This window comes from Brachionichthys hirsutus, chromosome 23 (genome assembly GCF_040956055.1).
Source record: "Brachionichthys hirsutus isolate HB-005 chromosome 23, CSIRO-AGI_Bhir_v1, whole genome shotgun sequence".
NCBI lineage: Eukaryota > Metazoa > Chordata > Actinopteri > Lophiiformes > Brachionichthyidae > Brachionichthys > Brachionichthys hirsutus.
Genome location: NC_090919.1, coordinates 6,978,359 through 6,995,122, shown reverse-complemented (window position 1 = coordinate 6,995,122; position 16,764 = coordinate 6,978,359). Strand labels below are relative to the sequence as shown.

The 16,764-nt window shown below is 55.5% G+C and overlaps 2 protein-coding genes across 2 annotated transcripts; one reads left to right on the top strand and one right to left on the bottom strand.

Moving 5' to 3' along the window:
- The first annotated feature begins 9,294 nt into the window (after positions 1-9,294).
- Positions 9,295-11,757, top strand: si:dkey-28a3.2 (zinc finger translocation-associated protein). Its single transcript, XM_068755999.1, has 2 exons — positions 9,295-9,553; positions 10,611-11,757. Exons 1-2 carry the CDS (start codon positions 9,325-9,327, stop codon positions 10,634-10,636), a joined length of 255 nt encoding a protein of 84 aa, XP_068612100.1. The 5' UTR covers positions 9,295-9,324; the 3' UTR covers positions 10,637-11,757.
- Positions 11,758-12,469: 712 nt separating this feature from the next.
- Positions 12,470-16,040, bottom strand: ecsit (ECSIT signaling integrator). Its single transcript, XM_068755843.1, has 8 exons — positions 15,970-16,040; positions 15,097-15,278; positions 14,556-14,949; positions 14,208-14,431; positions 14,084-14,141; positions 13,857-14,005; positions 12,941-13,046; positions 12,470-12,800 (listed from the first exon to the last, which is right to left on the bottom strand). The coding sequence occupies exons 2-8, from the start codon at positions 15,241-15,243 to the stop codon at positions 12,631-12,633; spliced, it is 1,248 nt and encodes a 415-aa protein (XP_068611944.1). The 5' UTR covers positions 15,244-15,278; positions 15,970-16,040; the 3' UTR covers positions 12,470-12,630.
- Between the last annotated feature and the right edge of the window lie 724 nt (positions 16,041-16,764).

The following is a 16,764-nucleotide window of genomic DNA, read 5'->3' as shown; positions in this document are numbered from 1 at the left end:
TCCCGATGACGTCACCAACATCCATCCAGAGCGTTTTGAGTTGCTCCGGACGGACGGACACGCCCAACGATAGCCTGATACGTGCTGATTGGGTCTTATTGATTAGGTCAATCATAATAAAGAGAAATAGCATCAGTCTCGGGCCTGCGTGTTCTCTGTGGCCCTGATGAACTGGTGACGTGTCCAGGGTGTATCCTGCGCAGCGAGAGAGAGAGAGAGGGAGAGAGAGTTAGAGGGCGAGAGCGGGAGAGAGCGGGAGAGAGAGAGGGAGAGAGAGCGCGAGAGGGAGAGAGAGAGCGTTAGAGGGAGAGAGTGGGAGAGAGAGCGAGAGAGAGAGAGGGAGTTAGCGGGAGAGAGAGTGAGAGAGCGTGCGCGCGCCAGAGAGAGCGCGTGCGCGAGAGAAAGCGAGAGAGAGCAAGAGAGAGAGTGAGCGAGAGAGCGTGCGCGCGCGAGAGAGGGCGCGGGCGCGCGGATCCAGGTCCCACATCCTGGTACTTTCCAGCGTTGTCAAGGCAGCGAGGCCGGCTGGAGGGAAGTCTCTGAATATCTGTCCTAAACGTCCCTTAAACTGTCCCGGAAGTGGAAGTCAAAGGTAACGGCCGTGCATGCGTCTCTTCCGCGTGTCCCCACGCGGAACCGTGCGTGTTCCGTGGGTTGTTTTAGACAGGAAGCAGAATCAGGCAGGCTCCACTCCGCGAGGACAAGAGGAGGAAGCTGTTGTCCATTGTGCCAGAGAGAGAGAGAGCGAGAGACATAGAGACACAGAGGGAGAGAGAGAGACTCGCTCTGCGGTCCAACATGGCGGGTCCTGCCGTTCCGCGGAGCGCCTTGCTGCGTTAGCTTCAGCTAGCTCGCTTTGTGTTTACAAACACAGAAGCGGAATAAACGCGCGATGCGTGATGGACAGACCGCGCCGGAGGACACGGCGTCCTGCGTCCGCGCCGTCGGGGAGCAGCGAGGAATGCGGAAGTGAACGACCGCTGCTCCGCGCATCGAGAGAACCGCGTTCGGGTGCGGGTCTGGTCTAGGTTCTGGTCTGGATTCGGGTCTGGGTTCGGGTCTGGTCTGGGTTCTGGTCTGGATTCGGGTCTGGGTTCGGGTCTGGTCTAGGTTCTGGTCTGGATTCGGGTCTGGGTTCGGGTCTGGTCTGGGTTCTGGTCTGGATTCGGGTCTGGGTTCGGGTTCGGGTCTGGATTCGGGTCTGGGTTCGGGTTTGGGTCTGGATTCGGGTCTGGGTTCGGTAACGTGCCATAGACTTCATTCCGTCCCGCTGGAGCCAGGACGCGTTTCTGGAGAGGAGAGGTGAAGCTGATTCAAGATTCTTTATTATCATGATGCAAACATGACAAAGCCGTGTGAAGGCCCACGCAGGGACATGAAAGAAAACCACAATCTCTCTTAAAACAACAATATCTATACACGGAGAATGAGAATCAGCAACAGCAGCACAGCAGGACAGGCACAAAGCGTCCCCAGTGGGACAAGCACAGAGCGTCCCCAGTGGGACAGGCTCAGAGCGTCCATTCCAAGTCCCAGATCGCTACAAGGGAACGACTGCTTTCACAGCTCGGGGGAAGAAGCTGTTCCTGAGCCTCGCTGTGCTGCTTCTGATTGTCCTGAACCGCTTCCCTGATGGGGGCGGGACAAACAGTCTGTGGCCCGGGTGGGTGGGGTCTGTGGGCGGGACAAACAGTCTGTGGCCCGGGTGGGTGGGGTCTGTGGCGATGCGTCTGGCCCTCCTCTGGACTCTGGAGGTGTAAACAGAGTCCAAATCAGGCAGACGGTGACCCACAATCCCCTGAGCTGTCCTCACCACCCGGGATAGGTCCTTCCTGTCCTGCGCCGTGCAGCTGCCGTCCCACACGGTCGCACTGAGACACAGGATGCTCTCTATCGTGGCCCGGTAAAAGTCTTCAAGCAGCACAGAGGAGAGATCAGCCCGCTTCAGCTTCCTGAGGAAGAAGAGCCGTTGCTGGGCCTTCTTCACCAGGTGTCTGGTGTTGAGTGTCCAGGAGAGGTCAGAGGAGATGTGGATGCCCAGGAATTTAATGTTCTCCACACGCTCCACTGCTTCCCCTCGTATGCACAGGGGGGCGTGTTCAGTCTTCCTGGACCTCCTGTAGTCCACTATGACCTCCTTGGTCTTGCTGGTGTTCAGAACAAGGCTGTTGCTCGAGCACCACAGCATCAGGTTCTGGACCTCCTCTCTGTAGTGGGTCTCATCGTTGTTGGAGATGTGACCCACCACAGTGGTGTCGTCAGCAAACTTCACAACCATGTTAATGGTTGAAGCTGGGTGATTGTTTTTATTGCATAATGACGGATACATAAATACTTAACAGAATATTCCTGACCAGTTGTTCAAAAGTACTTTAGAAGCATGAAGACAATAAAATTCAAATGTTTCCGTTTCAAAAATGTGAAAATCTTTTGATCTTCTAAAGACTTTGATTTGTGCTCTTTTTATTGGTTTCATTTTTAAATGACACTGAAGTTCTTCCTCGGGGGAACTCCATGTTTAAGATTAGTTTCTGCTCCTCAGGACACCGATGTAACGTCCAAGAGCGGAGACGGCGGGTCGGCAGACCACGAATGTCCACTGTGGCGTCCCAGAGGAACTGAAGAACCGTAACATAGGAAGCTGGCGATAGCATGCCGACAACAAAAGGTAAAGGTGGTCCGTCATCCCACCGGCACCGACGCGTCTCGGAGTATGACACGGCCACGCTCGCCCAAAAGAGAGAATACTGGCGAATCAAGAAAAGAGCGCAGAGGGCCCGTCTTCTGGAGCGCAGGAGAAGCCAAACGCACGACGGGCGAGGGAAAAGGCCCTCCAAGTCCCCTTTATCTGGCTCCCTCGGTGCCGTCTGTCCTTCACAGCGTCCCAGCGAGTCGTGCAAACCGGCCGGCGTGCGTCCGGCGTCGCATGTTGGAAGAGCCGAGGCGAAAAGTCCAGTCAGAACTGATGAAAACCAAAAGGAACGGTGGCTCGAGACGATGAACCTCAACAAGGTCTCGCCTTGGCTGCCGGCCGAGGCCCCTGGGGGAGACGCGGTCACGGTGAAATGCCCAACGAGGGGTGCTGGGATCAAAGCCCTTACCTCACTCACGTCCAGTAGAGCCCAGCTGAACACCAGTTCCTTAGTGCCTCCAGTCAGAGTGACCGGAACCATCAAGGGGAACCGTTCCATGATGACCCAGACTATGCAGGGAGCGCTAGCCCCTCAAGCGCAGCACGAGGCTCAAGTCTCGGAGCGCAATCATCCCAAAACCTTCGCCGGTAGCATTTGTTCAACACCCGGCATCCCTGCTCATATTAAAACCGAGGGCAGGACAGCGGACGCAACGCCTCAATGTGGCACTTGGGTCACCTCACGCGGGGCTAAAGGGGGCAACAACTCACAACTTCCCCTGGTGTCAGAGGAGGAAAGAGCAGCCAAGCGTAGAGAAAACTGGCGCATCAAGAAACGGGAGCAGAGGGCGAAGGTGGCGGCTCAGATCGCCAGAGCCAGAGAGACGCAGGGCTCGGCGATGACATCACAGAGGCTACCGCCGCGAAAGACGAGGACGGCGGGAAGCCACATTCTTCCGCATGTTTCATCTCAGTCAATCCAGAAGCGCTGTCCTCCTCGAGCCGCGAAGACATTTGCACCTGTCAAACAGGAAACGGCACAAAGCAATGCGGCTTTAGCTCCAGCTAGCCTTCAGCCGGAGCAGATAAAAGATCAAAGCCCACATCTAGCGACTCCGCCCGACATGAAACAGGCAGGAGAATCACAACGGAAGCTTCAAAGTTACCCAAACCTGACAAATGTCTCCAAAGGAATCTCCAGATGTAGAACACCGAGGCACAGGCTCATCGAAGCGCACAAGAGTTTCCTGAATCAAAGAAGCACGAGATGTAAATCTCCGCTGCTCGTTTCCATCTTCGGAATGAGAAACGTCCCCAAGATCGATCCCGGTGACACACCTGAGCAGGTAATCGCCAAACGGCGGGAGTACTGGCGGATCAAAAAGCGTGAACAGCGAGCCAAGCTGTCGATGGAGTTAAAGGCGCGGCTGAAGGAAAAGGACTCTGTGATGCGGCGAGTGAGGCGTTACCAGAGCATCCTGGAGGAGATGAGGCGGGCCAGAAGCATGCTGACTCACGCCTCCGAGACCATCGGCGGCTTCATCAAAGAGGATGGGACGGTGACCGCCAGCATTCCCGTGGTTCCTACGGATCGCAGAAGACAAGAGGAGCTCCTTGTAGCTTCAGATCCCAACCGGGTCGGACCGCGTCCTGGTGCTCAGCAGAGCAGCCCCGTTTGCGTAGAGCAGCTCCCGTCGCCACTCCGGCTACCTCAGGTGAAAGTCTGCCTTCCCCGTCTCGGACTACCGTTCAGCAAGCCGCCGGACAGACGGCGGGCTCAACCGGAAAGCACAACGGCTCATTATTCAGCCTCGCCAGCTAGCGGTCAGCTCACGCTCTCTCGCCCTCAAAATGTCCTTTCTAACGGCCCGGCAGCGGCGTGGGCGCCCAGCGGCTGCGTCATGAAGATGGCCGTCACAAAGAGCGGGCCGGCGCTGAGCGAGGAGGAGAGGATGGCGAAGAAGAGAGAGTATTGGAGGACGAAGAAACGGCAACAGCGAGCGGCTCGCGCTGCTTGGCTGAAGCAGGGCGTCCTGCAGGCGAGGGTCAACGCAACGCTGCAGAAGAGGAGGGGCCAGAAGCAAGTAGCGGCGACCTTTGGTTCGTCAAGCGGGAAGCGGCCGGGCCGCGTCCAAGATGGTACCAACGAGGGTGTTAGTGCGGCCGTGATGGCGCAGGCAAATGAGATAAAGCAAGAGAAGGAATCTTTGCCAGAAGACGACCTTCACTTTCAGGCGGAGGTCATCTGTCCAGATGTCAAGCCTCCGGTGGCCCTGCCTCCGGTGGCCCCGCCCGAGTGTGATCCGGCTCTGACGGCAGACAGCCAGGCGACCACCCTGCTGGCGGTGGCGTCCATGAAGAAGCTCCTGGAGGAGTCGCTCAGCACAGTGACGGACTGTAAACGGGAGCAAGCCGACGCCACGCTAACGTCGGTGGACCAGGAGCCCAACTTCACCGCCACGCTAACGTCGGTGGACCAGGAGCCCAACTTCACCGCCACGCTAACGTCGGTGGACCAGGAGCCCAACTTCACCGCCACGCTAACGTCGGTGGACCAGGAGCCCAACTTCACCGCCACGCTAACGTCGGTGGACCAGGAGCCCAACTTCACCGCCACGCTAACGTCGGTGGACCAGGAGCCCAACTTCACCGCCACGCTAACGTCGGTGGACCAGGAGCCCAACTTCACCACTACGCTAACGTCGGTGGACCAGGAGCCCAACTTTACCGCCACGCTAACGTCGGTGGACGAGGAGCCCAACTTCACCGCTACGCTAACGTCGGTGGACCAGGAGCCCAAGTTCACCGCTACGCTAACGTCGGAGGACCAGGAGCCCAACTTCACCGCCACGCTAGCGGCGGTGGACCAGGAGCCCAACTTCACCGCCACGCTAACGTCGGTGGACGAGGAGCCCAACTTCACCGCCACGCTAACGTCGGTGGACGAGGAGCCCAACTTCACCGCCACGCTAACGTCGGTGGACCAGGAGCCCAACTTCACCGCCACGCTAACGTCGGTGGACCAGGAGCCCAACTTCACCGCTACGCTAACATCGGTGGACCAGGAGCCCAACTTCACCGCTACGCTAACGTCGGAGGACCAGGAGCCCAACTTCACTCCCAGTTTGGTTGGACAGAATGAGGCGTTTCCCGTTGCTGCTGACCCGACCGAGATGAAGCGCCGGCAGGCAGGTACCGACACCTGGGGGGGCCCAGCAGCTTCACCAAACTCTCGTTTGAAGGAAAGCACGCAAATTGGTGCCATTCATCCGCCTCGTCCCGACTCCAGCGAGGCGGGCTCGCCTCCCACCCGTGAGCACTCGTCACAAACACCCTCAAAAGTCGTGATCAACGCCGCTGACGGCGCGCCACGCAGAGCCAAGAGACTCTGCACCAAAAGGGAGGAGCATCGGCGCCGCTGTTCCCCGGAGCGCCGACCCCCCGACCAACGGCGGGGCCGCCACGACTCCCCGTCGGCAGAAGAGTTCTGCTGCGTGGTGATAGAGCACAGCGGGCTGAGCAGCCTGCAGAGGAAGAGGGAGTACTGGAAGCTGATGAAGAGGCAGCAACGGGCCCGGGTGAAGGCCAGGCAGGCAGAGCGGCGCCACGACGGCGGCCGGAGGCTCTGCAGGAGCGTCCAGGTGAGCTAGCATAGCCGCCTTCGTTTAGGGCTTTAAAGGCTAATAAAGCTGAGCACTGTCCTGAAGTCCTGAAGCTGGAGCTCTGCTCCCGTTTGGGTTTGTTTGATAGCCTGAATCAATGATTACGATTGATCGTATAGATTTGAGTCATTTCAGGACAAGATTTTGTTCTTTTAGCGATTTGCATTTAAAAGTTCTGCTGCAGATCTGGTCTGTGCTGTTCACATTGTTTATGTATTCCTGTTGTGTCTTCCTGTTGTGTCTCCCTGTTTTCTCCCTGTTGTGTCTTCCTGTTGTGTCTCCCTGTTTTCTTCCTGTTGTGTCTCCCTGTTTTCTCCCTGTTGTGTCTCCCTGTTTTCTTCCTGTTGTGTCTTCCTGTTGTGTCTCCCTGTGTTCTTCCTGTTGTGCCTCCCTGTTTTCTTCCTGTTGTGTCTTCCTGTTGTGTCTCCCTGTTGTGTCTCCCTGTTGTGTCTCCCTGTTTTCTCCCTGTTGTGTCTCCCTGTTTTCTTCCTGTTGTGTCTCCCTGTTTTCTTCCTGTTGTGTCTTCCTGTTGTGTCTCCCTGTTGTGTCTCCCTGTTTTCTCCCTGTTGTGTCTCTGTTGTGTCTTCCTCCAGGTGTCAGACCTCATTAACGTCAGCCCCGTTCAGGAGGCCGCCGCCTGTCCCACTGCGGTGACCAGCCTACCGACGTCCCGTGTTGTGAGCCCTGCAGCCTGCAACGCTGAGCCCCCGCCCCACTCGCTCCAGAACCACTCGCTCCAGAACCACTCGCCCCAGAACCACTCGCCCCAGAACCACACGCCCACCCCCAGCGTCTCCTGCTCGTCCAGGAGTGAGCGACTCAAAGCGATTGTCGGACGCTCCCGGATTGGGTCTGATCACGACGGAGCTGCAGAGAGTCAGCAGGAAATACGGTGGACGTTTAAAGGCGTGGCTTCAGACCCGGCGCCCCGCCTCCCCGCCCTGACACCCCCGGACAACCCACTGTCCAGCATCCACCTGCAGCCACACATTTTAGATTCCCTCCTCAGTCCCATAAAGATCCCCCCGTATTTAGTCGACCCGTCCACCCAGCTGGTCCCCCCCAAGCCCGTCCCAGGGGAGCCCGAGGAGGACTTTCTGAGGAGGAAACGGGAGTACTGGAGGATCAAGAAGAAGGAGCAGAGAGCCCGGAAGGCCTTCCACGCTAAGGGCGTGACCTCGAGGAGAGTGTCTCCCAGCTGGACGCCCAGCCCGCCCTCCAGAGACGCGCCGGGGCAGGTGAGGGACGCGCCGGGGCAGGTGAGGGACGCGCCGGGCAGGGGAGGAACGCTCCGGGGCAGGTGAGGGACGCGCCGGGGCAGGTGAGGGATGCAACGGGGCAGGTGAGGGACGCAACGGGGCAGGTGAGAGATGCGCCGGGGCAGGTGAGGGACGCGCCGGGGCAGGTGAAAGACGCAACGGGGCAGGTGAGGGACGCGCCGGGGCAGGTGAGGGACGCGCCGGTGCGTCAAAAAGCCACTATCTGGTTTCTGGGGTTTATGGAATTATAATAATAAGACGGTACTTTTACTGGCGTTAAATATCAAGCAGCTATTTGTATTTTTAAAGGGACACAAGAGACCGTCGTTACTGCAGTATTAAAACAAGAAAATACATTTACTCAAGGAATAGGAGAACGTCTCGGTTCCCTCACACAGGCAGGGATAGGAGAACGTCTCGGTTCCCTCACACAGGCAGGGATAGGAGAACGTCTCCTCGGTTCCCTCACACAGGCAGGAATAGGAGAACGTCTCGGTTCCCTCGCACAGGCAGGAATAGGAGAACGTCTCGGTTCCCTCACACATGAAGGAATAGGAGAACGTCTCGGTTCCCTCACACAGGCAGGAATAGGAGAACGTCTCCTCGGTTCCCTCACACAGGCAGGAATAGGAGAACGTCTCCTCGGTTCCCTCACACAGGCAGGGATAGGAGAACGTCTCGGTTCCCTCACACAGGCAGGAAGAGGAGAACGTCTCGGTTCCCTCACACAGGCAGGAAGAGGAGAACGTCTCGGTTCCCTCACACAGGCAGGAAGAGGAGAACGTCTCGGTTCCCTCACACAGGCAGGAATAGGAGAACATCTCGGTTCCCTCACACAGGCAGGAATAGGAGAACGTCTGCTCGGTTCCCTCACACAGGAAGGAATAGGAGAACGTCTCCTCGGTTCCCTCACACAGGAAGGAATAGGAGAACGTCTCGGTTCCCTCACACAGGCAGGAATAGGAGAACGTCTCCTCGGTTCCCTCAGGGATAGGAGAACGTCTCGGTTCCCTCACACAGGCAGGGATAGGAGAACGTCTCGGTTCCCTCACACAGGAAGGAATAGGAGAACGTCTCCTCGGTTCCCTCACACAGGCAGGAATAGGAGAACGTCTCGGTTCCCTCACACAGGCAGGGATAGGAGAACGTCTCGGTTCCCTCACACAGGCAGGAATAGGAGAACGTCTCGGTTCCCTCACACAGGCAGGAATAGGAGAACGTCTCATCGGTTCCCTCACACAGGCAGGAATAGGAGAACGTCTCGGTTCCCTCACACAGGCAGGAATAGGAGAACGTCTCGGTTCCCTCACACAGGCAGGAATAGGAGAACGTCTCCCTGGTTCCCTCACACAGGCAGGAATAGGAGAACGTCTCTGGTGCGGTGCTGAAATGAGGACTTCCTTTTCTCCCCCCCCCGCAGGACGCCCCCCAGTGGCTGAGCCCCAATGAGGAACCGGACGATTTCCTGACGTGAGTTCTTCCCGTACGTTCCGCTCTCCTCGCGCTTCACGCTGGCGTAACCGGACCGTCGCTGTTTTCCAGGACGCCGCTGGTCGACGACCTCGGATCCTTCCCGGGCTTCCATTTAGCGCCGAGCGCGGGTGAAGTAGGAACCAATCAAATTCAAGGACGATCAAACACAGACTTGCTACAAGAATGTATCTGATTGGTGCGTTTAGATGAGGAGGCGGAGCCTCCGCCCCCTGACGATGAGCGCAGCCACCGAGAGGACGGCCCCGTGTGGGACGCCGCGTGGAGGAACCACTACCTGATGGACTACGACCCGCTCAACCAGCTGCTGGTGTGCATGGCGTGCGGCGAGCTGCAGTACTCCCACAGCCTGGAGGGCGTGAGGGCGCACATCGACGAGGCGCACCCGGACACGCTGTCCCTGCACGCCGGGGACAAGCGGACCATCCTGGAGACCTGGGACGAGCAGGTGTCCCAGCGGGAACGCTTCTTCACCAGCCAGCTCCGGCAGCACGGCGGGGCGCCGACAGGTACCGAGCGCAACGAGAGTTATTATGGGATGCGGCGGGTTTCACCTGAGAGCTGCAGCCAATCACAGGGCGGCATGTAGGCAGACAACCAATCACATCCGTGTTAACGATCCATTTAGTTCAAGAGATACTACTGCTACTGTACGTCCTACTTGTCCCCCGAGGGGTCGCCACAGCAACCTGACGTTCTCCACTTCACCCTGTCCTTTGCATCGTCCTCCCCAACACCAGCCACTCTCATGTCCTCCCTCACTACGTCCATGTCTCTTCTCCTGGGTCGTCCTCTAGTCCTGTCCTTAGCATCGTCCTCCCCAACACCAGCCACTCTCATGTCCTCCCTCACTACGTCCATGTCTCTTCTCCTGGGTCGTCCTCTAGTCCTGTTCCCTGGCAGTTCCATCCTCAGCATCCTTCTACCGATATAGTCCCTGTCTCTCCTCTGGACATGTCCAAACCATCAAAGTCTGGTCTCTCTGACCTTGTCTCCAAAACGTCTAACCTTCACTGTCCCTCTTATTGTCTCATTTCTAATCCTGTCCAACCTGGTCACTCCCAAGGAGAACCTCAGCATCTTCATCTCCTCCTCTTCTAGCTCCGCCTCCTTTCTTTTCCTCAGAGACACTGTCTCTAAGCCGTCCATCATGGCTGTCCTCACCACTGTCTCTAAGCCGTCCATCATGGCTGTCCTCACCACTGTCTCTAAGCCGTCCATCATGGCTGTCCTCACCACTGTCTTGTAGACCTGTCCCTTCGTCCTATCACAGAGCACACCTGATACTCTCCTCCCCCCGTTCCAGCCTGCCTGCACACGATTCTTCACAGTGTTATATATACTGTATATATACACATGTATGTATATGTAGTCGTGTATGTTTGTGTATTAGGTAGATATTTATAATCCTACATGACGTCTTTCCCCTCCGTGCCTAAAACCAGCTCTAGCTCGTCTTTAAATGAGTTAATAAATGCATTTATTACTGCTGGTTGGACCATGTATCTGTTGTTGTTGTTGTTGTTGTTGTTGTTGTTTACCAAACCCGTCCGACTTGTTTTCCAGACACAAACGGAGGCGCAGTCGACTGAAGATCACGGATCACACAACCTCGTCTTTGTGTTATTTATTAGGACTTGTGTTTAAGTCAAGTCACCTTGACTAGAACCCTTCCTGCAGAACAAAGCAGCGTTACCTCATTTATTTACACCTTTTTGCTGTTGTCCTATTTAAGAATGAAAAGGAAAAGGTCCCTAAAGATCACAGGAGTTCCTCCCGCTGTGCTGAGAGCTTCCTGTACGCATAAATCTAATCCATTCCCAAATAAACCTTGGATTCCAATAGTTCTAGTTTGCGTTGTAAAACCATGTACTGGTAAAACAGAAACAACAAAATGCCACAAGCGTTCATTGCGATCGCCACTGAAGACTACGAATGCTCCTCTAAGCATTCTGGGTAGTGACAATGTTTCAAAGAGTCCGCTGCTTGAAAGGAAACAGGAAGTGACCTCACAAAGGGAGTCGAACAGGAGCAGGAGCGGCATTTTCTGAGGAGGCGGTCGGCAGGTGGAGGTGAGGAATACTTTAAAACGTTCACGCTGTACTTTACCCCTGGGGGGGGGGGGGATCAGGAACTCCCCAGCGAGCAGAACTAGTCGGATACGCAGCAGATTGTCACGCCTGGGCCGAATATTATGCAGTATTTACTCCTCCCGTACTTCCTGTCATGCAGTATTTACTCCTCCCGTACTTCCTGTCATGCAGTATTTACTCCTCCAGTACTTCCTGGTTTGTTCTGGACCGGTTTGGGTTGAGGTTCTGGAACCCAACACGTTGACTTGCAGCTTCTTCGTGTCTCTGCACCATCTGTACTGTAAATACACAAAATGTTCACGTGGTTCTGAGCTGCCAGGTTGGCTGTAGATACAAACATGTAATTTATTTCTGTCCCCCGATGTCCTTGCATGAGGAGGAGACGGGTGGACAGTCGCGTCGTGGACAGGAAGTGAATGGATTTCCATGTTTCTCTGTTCATCAAAGGAAAATGTTGAAATATTCATGTTTGAAGCGGGGGGAGGGGTGGGTGCAGACTTGTACAACGACAACAGGAATAAATACTTCAAGTGATCAAGATACTTTATCTTCAAAGAATGTACTTCTGACATGACCCCGTTTATTTAATGCCTTTTCAGAAATAAACCTTTTCTACCTTGGTGCTGGTTCTGAGACGCTTTTCTCCGCTAACCCCGACCCAAAGGTCCTGGATGGAAGGTTCTGTGTTCTCATATTGCTGGATTGAAGGTTTTGGCGAGGGGTTGTTCAGCGCTGGCAGAGAAAGTGTTAACGTGAAAATAACTCGACACAAAACCGAACAATCGAAAGTTTCCAGGCTTTTTAAAAAGAAACAATTTAATCCCCAGGGATTAAAACACCGGATTAAAACAGACCAAACTGTCCAGTAATTACTACTTTTATTACTGCTGGTTATTAGGTATACCACCTGGCATCTACTCGGAGCCCTTTCATTTTCTATGTGTTCTCGTCTCCAATTAGCATTTATAGTTTGTTTGTCCTCCATTCTGAAAGTCCAAGCGGACGACAATTACACAACGACTGAAGGAAAGAGGCTGATTGATGGGACATTTCCCATCGGCCCAGGTGATGGGACCAAAAACAAGTGATGTGCACAACGCATAGATGAGTTAACCTGTTAGCTAATTCTGTTTTAAAAGCCTGCAGTTCAGGTTTTGAGGGGGGATTTGGCTTTCTCAGAGCAAATCCAGCAACATCATTCCCGTCTGCATCATTCCCAGGCATTTGTGCAGAAACTTTGTGGAAAGGGCCGGAACATCGCCCCACCCTGGTGGAAGTACGCGCTCGACTACGGGAACGTGGTTTCAGCATACTCTGACACAGGAGCAGTTTTTAAACTTTATTTGAGAGCATCCAAACCAACAACCTCTTCAGCTCCTCTTAATTTGGTGAAGTCTGAGTGAACTTAATTGTTGCTGAGCCACTCGGCAGCACGGACTCCAGAATCAGCATTTAGAATTATCCCCATGGCCGCTTGTTCTGCTCCCTGAAGGTCAGGTCGGCGCTCCTCTTTCTTTCTCCTCTAGCCTGGCATCCAAGCGGAACAGAGTCGGGACCCGACTCAGCATGGGGTTGTCCTTCTGGAGGCCGGAGATCCACCGGTTGAGGGTGGCCTCGTCTTCCTGGCCGGTCATACACATAGCGAAGACCGGCCCCTCGTCCACTGGACACCAGAGACACAAACACGCGGATCGTTAACCTTACAGGGAAGGGAAGAGATACTTCTAATAGTTATGAAATAATCACAAACAGAAACGAGCAACGAAAGCGTTTAATCCGACGGCTTTGGTATCGAGAGCTTACGATCGTCCACATCGAAGTCCTCGTAATCCCCGAAGTCACACTCCAAGTTGAGGTCGAGCTGCAGAGGATAGGCCAAGCTCCTCTCCCGATCGTAAGGCTCCTCCCCCTGTCGGGGGGGAAAGTAAAACGGCTTCAGGAATATTTCCTGGAACTCGTTTCTTTGGGGCCCTCAGTCTGTTCTGCTCCCTCGCCTTCCTCACGTACCGGGCCGGAGAACGGCATCCGGCAAAAGTACCGGGCCGGGGAACGGCATCCGGCAAAAGTACCGGGCCGGAGAACGGCATCCGGCAAAAGTACCGGGCCGGGGAACGGCATCCGGCAAAAGTACCGGGCCGGGGAACGGCATCCGGCAAAAGTACCGGGCCGGGGAACGGCATCCGGCAAAAGTACCGGGCCGGAGAACGGCATCCGGCAAAAGTACCGGGCCGGAGAACGGCATCCGGCAAAAGTACCGGGCCGGGGAACGGCATCCGGCAAAAGTACCGGGCCGGGGAACGGCATCCGGCAAAAGTACCGGGCCGGAGAACGGCATCCGGCAAAAGTACCGGGCCGGGGAACGGCATCCGGCAAAAGTACCGGGCCGGAGAACGGCATCCGGCAAAAGTACCGGGCCGGGGAACGGCATCCGGCAAAAGTACCGGGCCGGGGAACGGCATCGGGCAAAAGTACCGGGCCGGGGAACGGCATCGGGCAAAATTCGTCAAACAAATTGACTTCATAAAGAAAGAAATGAATTCCATTCAGTTTAACAGGGTAAAATATAATACTATACCCACAATGCACTGCTTCGCCAGAGGTTCATGCTCGTCTTAAGTATCTAAATATGCCGTTTAAAACCCCTTAAAGTCGATGGGGCAGGTTGGGAGGACCAGGCCGGGCGGGGGACTCGAAGCCACGGTCCAGAACGTGTCCCTACCTTCTCGCCCGGCGGCGTGGGGTCCGCCCGGAGGACGTAGTAGTACACGCACGTCTTCTTCAGCCAAAGGGGGAAGGGCCCCTCCACAACCACCGGCCGGCTGGGGTTGTGATTGGCCAATAATTCCTTCTGGCTGGGGCTTTGGACGCCTGGCGTCCAGAGGGGACGGAAAGGACGTGAAGAGACGCGAACACAAGCGATCACACGGCATTCCGGCGTCTCCGTACCTACGACATGCGGGACCGTGACCTCTTCTCCGCTCTCCGTGACCTCCGTGGACGGCAGCTAGGAGACGAGGACCAATCAAATTCGGCAGGAAGGGCGCGTAAACGGCGGGACACGAAAGTCTACCTGGTGGACGTTGACCTCGCTGTCCAGGTCGGCAGCAATGCGCCTCAGGCTGAAGCGAGCCAGGTCCACCGGGTCCTCCGGCAGCTGATCGGGGACGGGGAACGGGTTCATGAGCCTGAATCTGGGGAACCAGTACATGAGACGCTGGTACTTCCTCATGGGGTGGCTCTTGTCTCCGAAGATCTGGACCAGCAGGACTTTGGTCTCCACGTTGGGCATGATCCCTGAGACAGGGAGAGACGTTTCGTAAAGGCCGTCGATCGGGGAGAGAGCTCCCCCCCCCTCCCCCCCCCCCCGTCTGATGCGACCTCTGCCTCGCTGGCTCCGCCCCCTTCACGGCGCACCCACCGTAGGTCTCCATTTGCTCCAGCAGCTGCACGCCGCACTGCTGCTGGCGCGGGTAGTGGTTGAACATCCGCTGGATGAAGTTCCTGGGGACAAACGTCTCTTTGGGGAAGACGTCCAGCAGCTTGTTGTAGACCGGCAGCTCCTTCTCCACGCCGAACTCCGGCATCTTCCTCAGGGCGGCGTAGATGAACTCCACGTGGCCGCGGCGCCGGACGTCGCCCCCGATGAAGACGTCCACCACCTTGTTGAAGGTGGCCTTCGTCCTGGCGTCTTCGGCCACCTGCTCGAACAAGCCGCCGTCAGCGAGGGGCGTGTCCTCTCTACTGGGGACGGGGGGCGGCGGCCGCTCGGCGTGCACGGCGTGCACGGCGCTCTGGTGGAAATGCCTCCAGACCTGCGAGGGACAATAGCGTTTAAATAATAAACATTCCGTTTAGCAGTTCCTTTCATCTTTGATCCAGGATCTGGACCAGGATCTGGACCAGGATCTGGATCTGGATCTGGATCAGCCTTGAGATCCAGTCGTTTCGTTCCAGAATACCTGCGGGCCATGATGCAGGACACTGGGCTGGCTGGAGACGCACGACTGGGAGACGGAACGTCCCGACCGGCCCGCCTTGCTGAGGGACAAGAGCCGGGACAGCGAGCGGGGACACTGCAGCCGGGACAGCGAGCGGGGACACTGCATGGTCAAAGGACTAGAGCGGCCTTCAGGACATGGACCTGCAGGGCGGGACACGGACATCGATCAGTCCGTGAGTCAGTCGGCTGCAGCGACCACACACACACACACACGCACACACGCGCACACACACGCACACACACACACACACACACACACACACACACACACGCACACACACACACACACACAAACGCACGCACACACGCACACACACACACACACACACACACACGCACACACACACACGCACGCACGCACACACACACACGCACACACACACACGCACACACACACACGCACGCACGCACACACACACACGCACACACACACACACACACACACGCACGCACACACACACACGCACGCACACACACACACGCACACACACACACACACACACACACACACACGCACACACACACGCACGCACACACGCACACACACACACACACACACACAAACGCACGCACGCACACACACACACACACACCAGTAATAATGACCAGAGAATAACTATTTAGCAGAAAACAGTGTTTGATGATTTTACTAAATACCTTTTTAAATCTTGATTCACATCTTTGTTTATTCTGTTGTGTATGAATAGATGTGAAAACATTAACTGGCCTGTTGTTGTCTGAAGTTTGAGACTTAAGAGTAGCGTGAAATGATTATTAATTAATGTTCGATAATTCATGACGCTTTGATGTCTGAACTCGGCGGAACACAAACCTTCCGCATCGCCGAACGTTGAAAGGGATCAGCCTCCTTCCGAATCCGTCCTCCCTGGACGCCGCCATGTTGAAAAGCCGACGCAACTTCCTGTCCGACCAGCATTCGCTTCCCCCGAAGAACACGCGTTTCCGGTCTTTTACGGCACAGAACTGTCCAATAAATACATTTTTGTGTTGTTAAATTATCGTTCATTCCCCCAAACGTGCGCGTTAGAATTCACGCAACACCCGACAGGGGTTTGTTTTATTTTATTTGTGCTGTAGAATCTAAAATGGATCCGACAACGACTTTCTATCCGAGTTAGCCGGATCAACTCAAATCCATGTCGGACAGGAAGACAATGTCCGGATGTAGCCTTTACATGTTATTATATTATATTTGATGTTCGTCTCATAAACAAACAAACAAACAGGCTGCACTTCCGACCCCTGCCGCAGGATGGCGATACAAGCCTTACGAACGTGATGTCATTTCATTCCCAGCATGTCATGTTCGGTACAAGTTTGACGCTGCATTCTTCCGGTGCGCTGCACGCACATACACAATAACGCGTGGAGACGACAAACGTTTAAATGTGTGACTAAAGGGTTAATCCGCGGTCCCTCCCGAACAAAGATCAAAGCAGCAGCAATGAAGTCGGAGACTTCCGGAATGCTATCTATTTATTTATATTCGTTTTTAAAATCGATCCCGCCTTATTAATATCGCACGTCATTGAAATGTGCGGCCCCGTAATTCGTTTCGCGCTACTTGGATTATTTCGGCGTCGCTTCCGGTCCTCTGTTGCTCAAC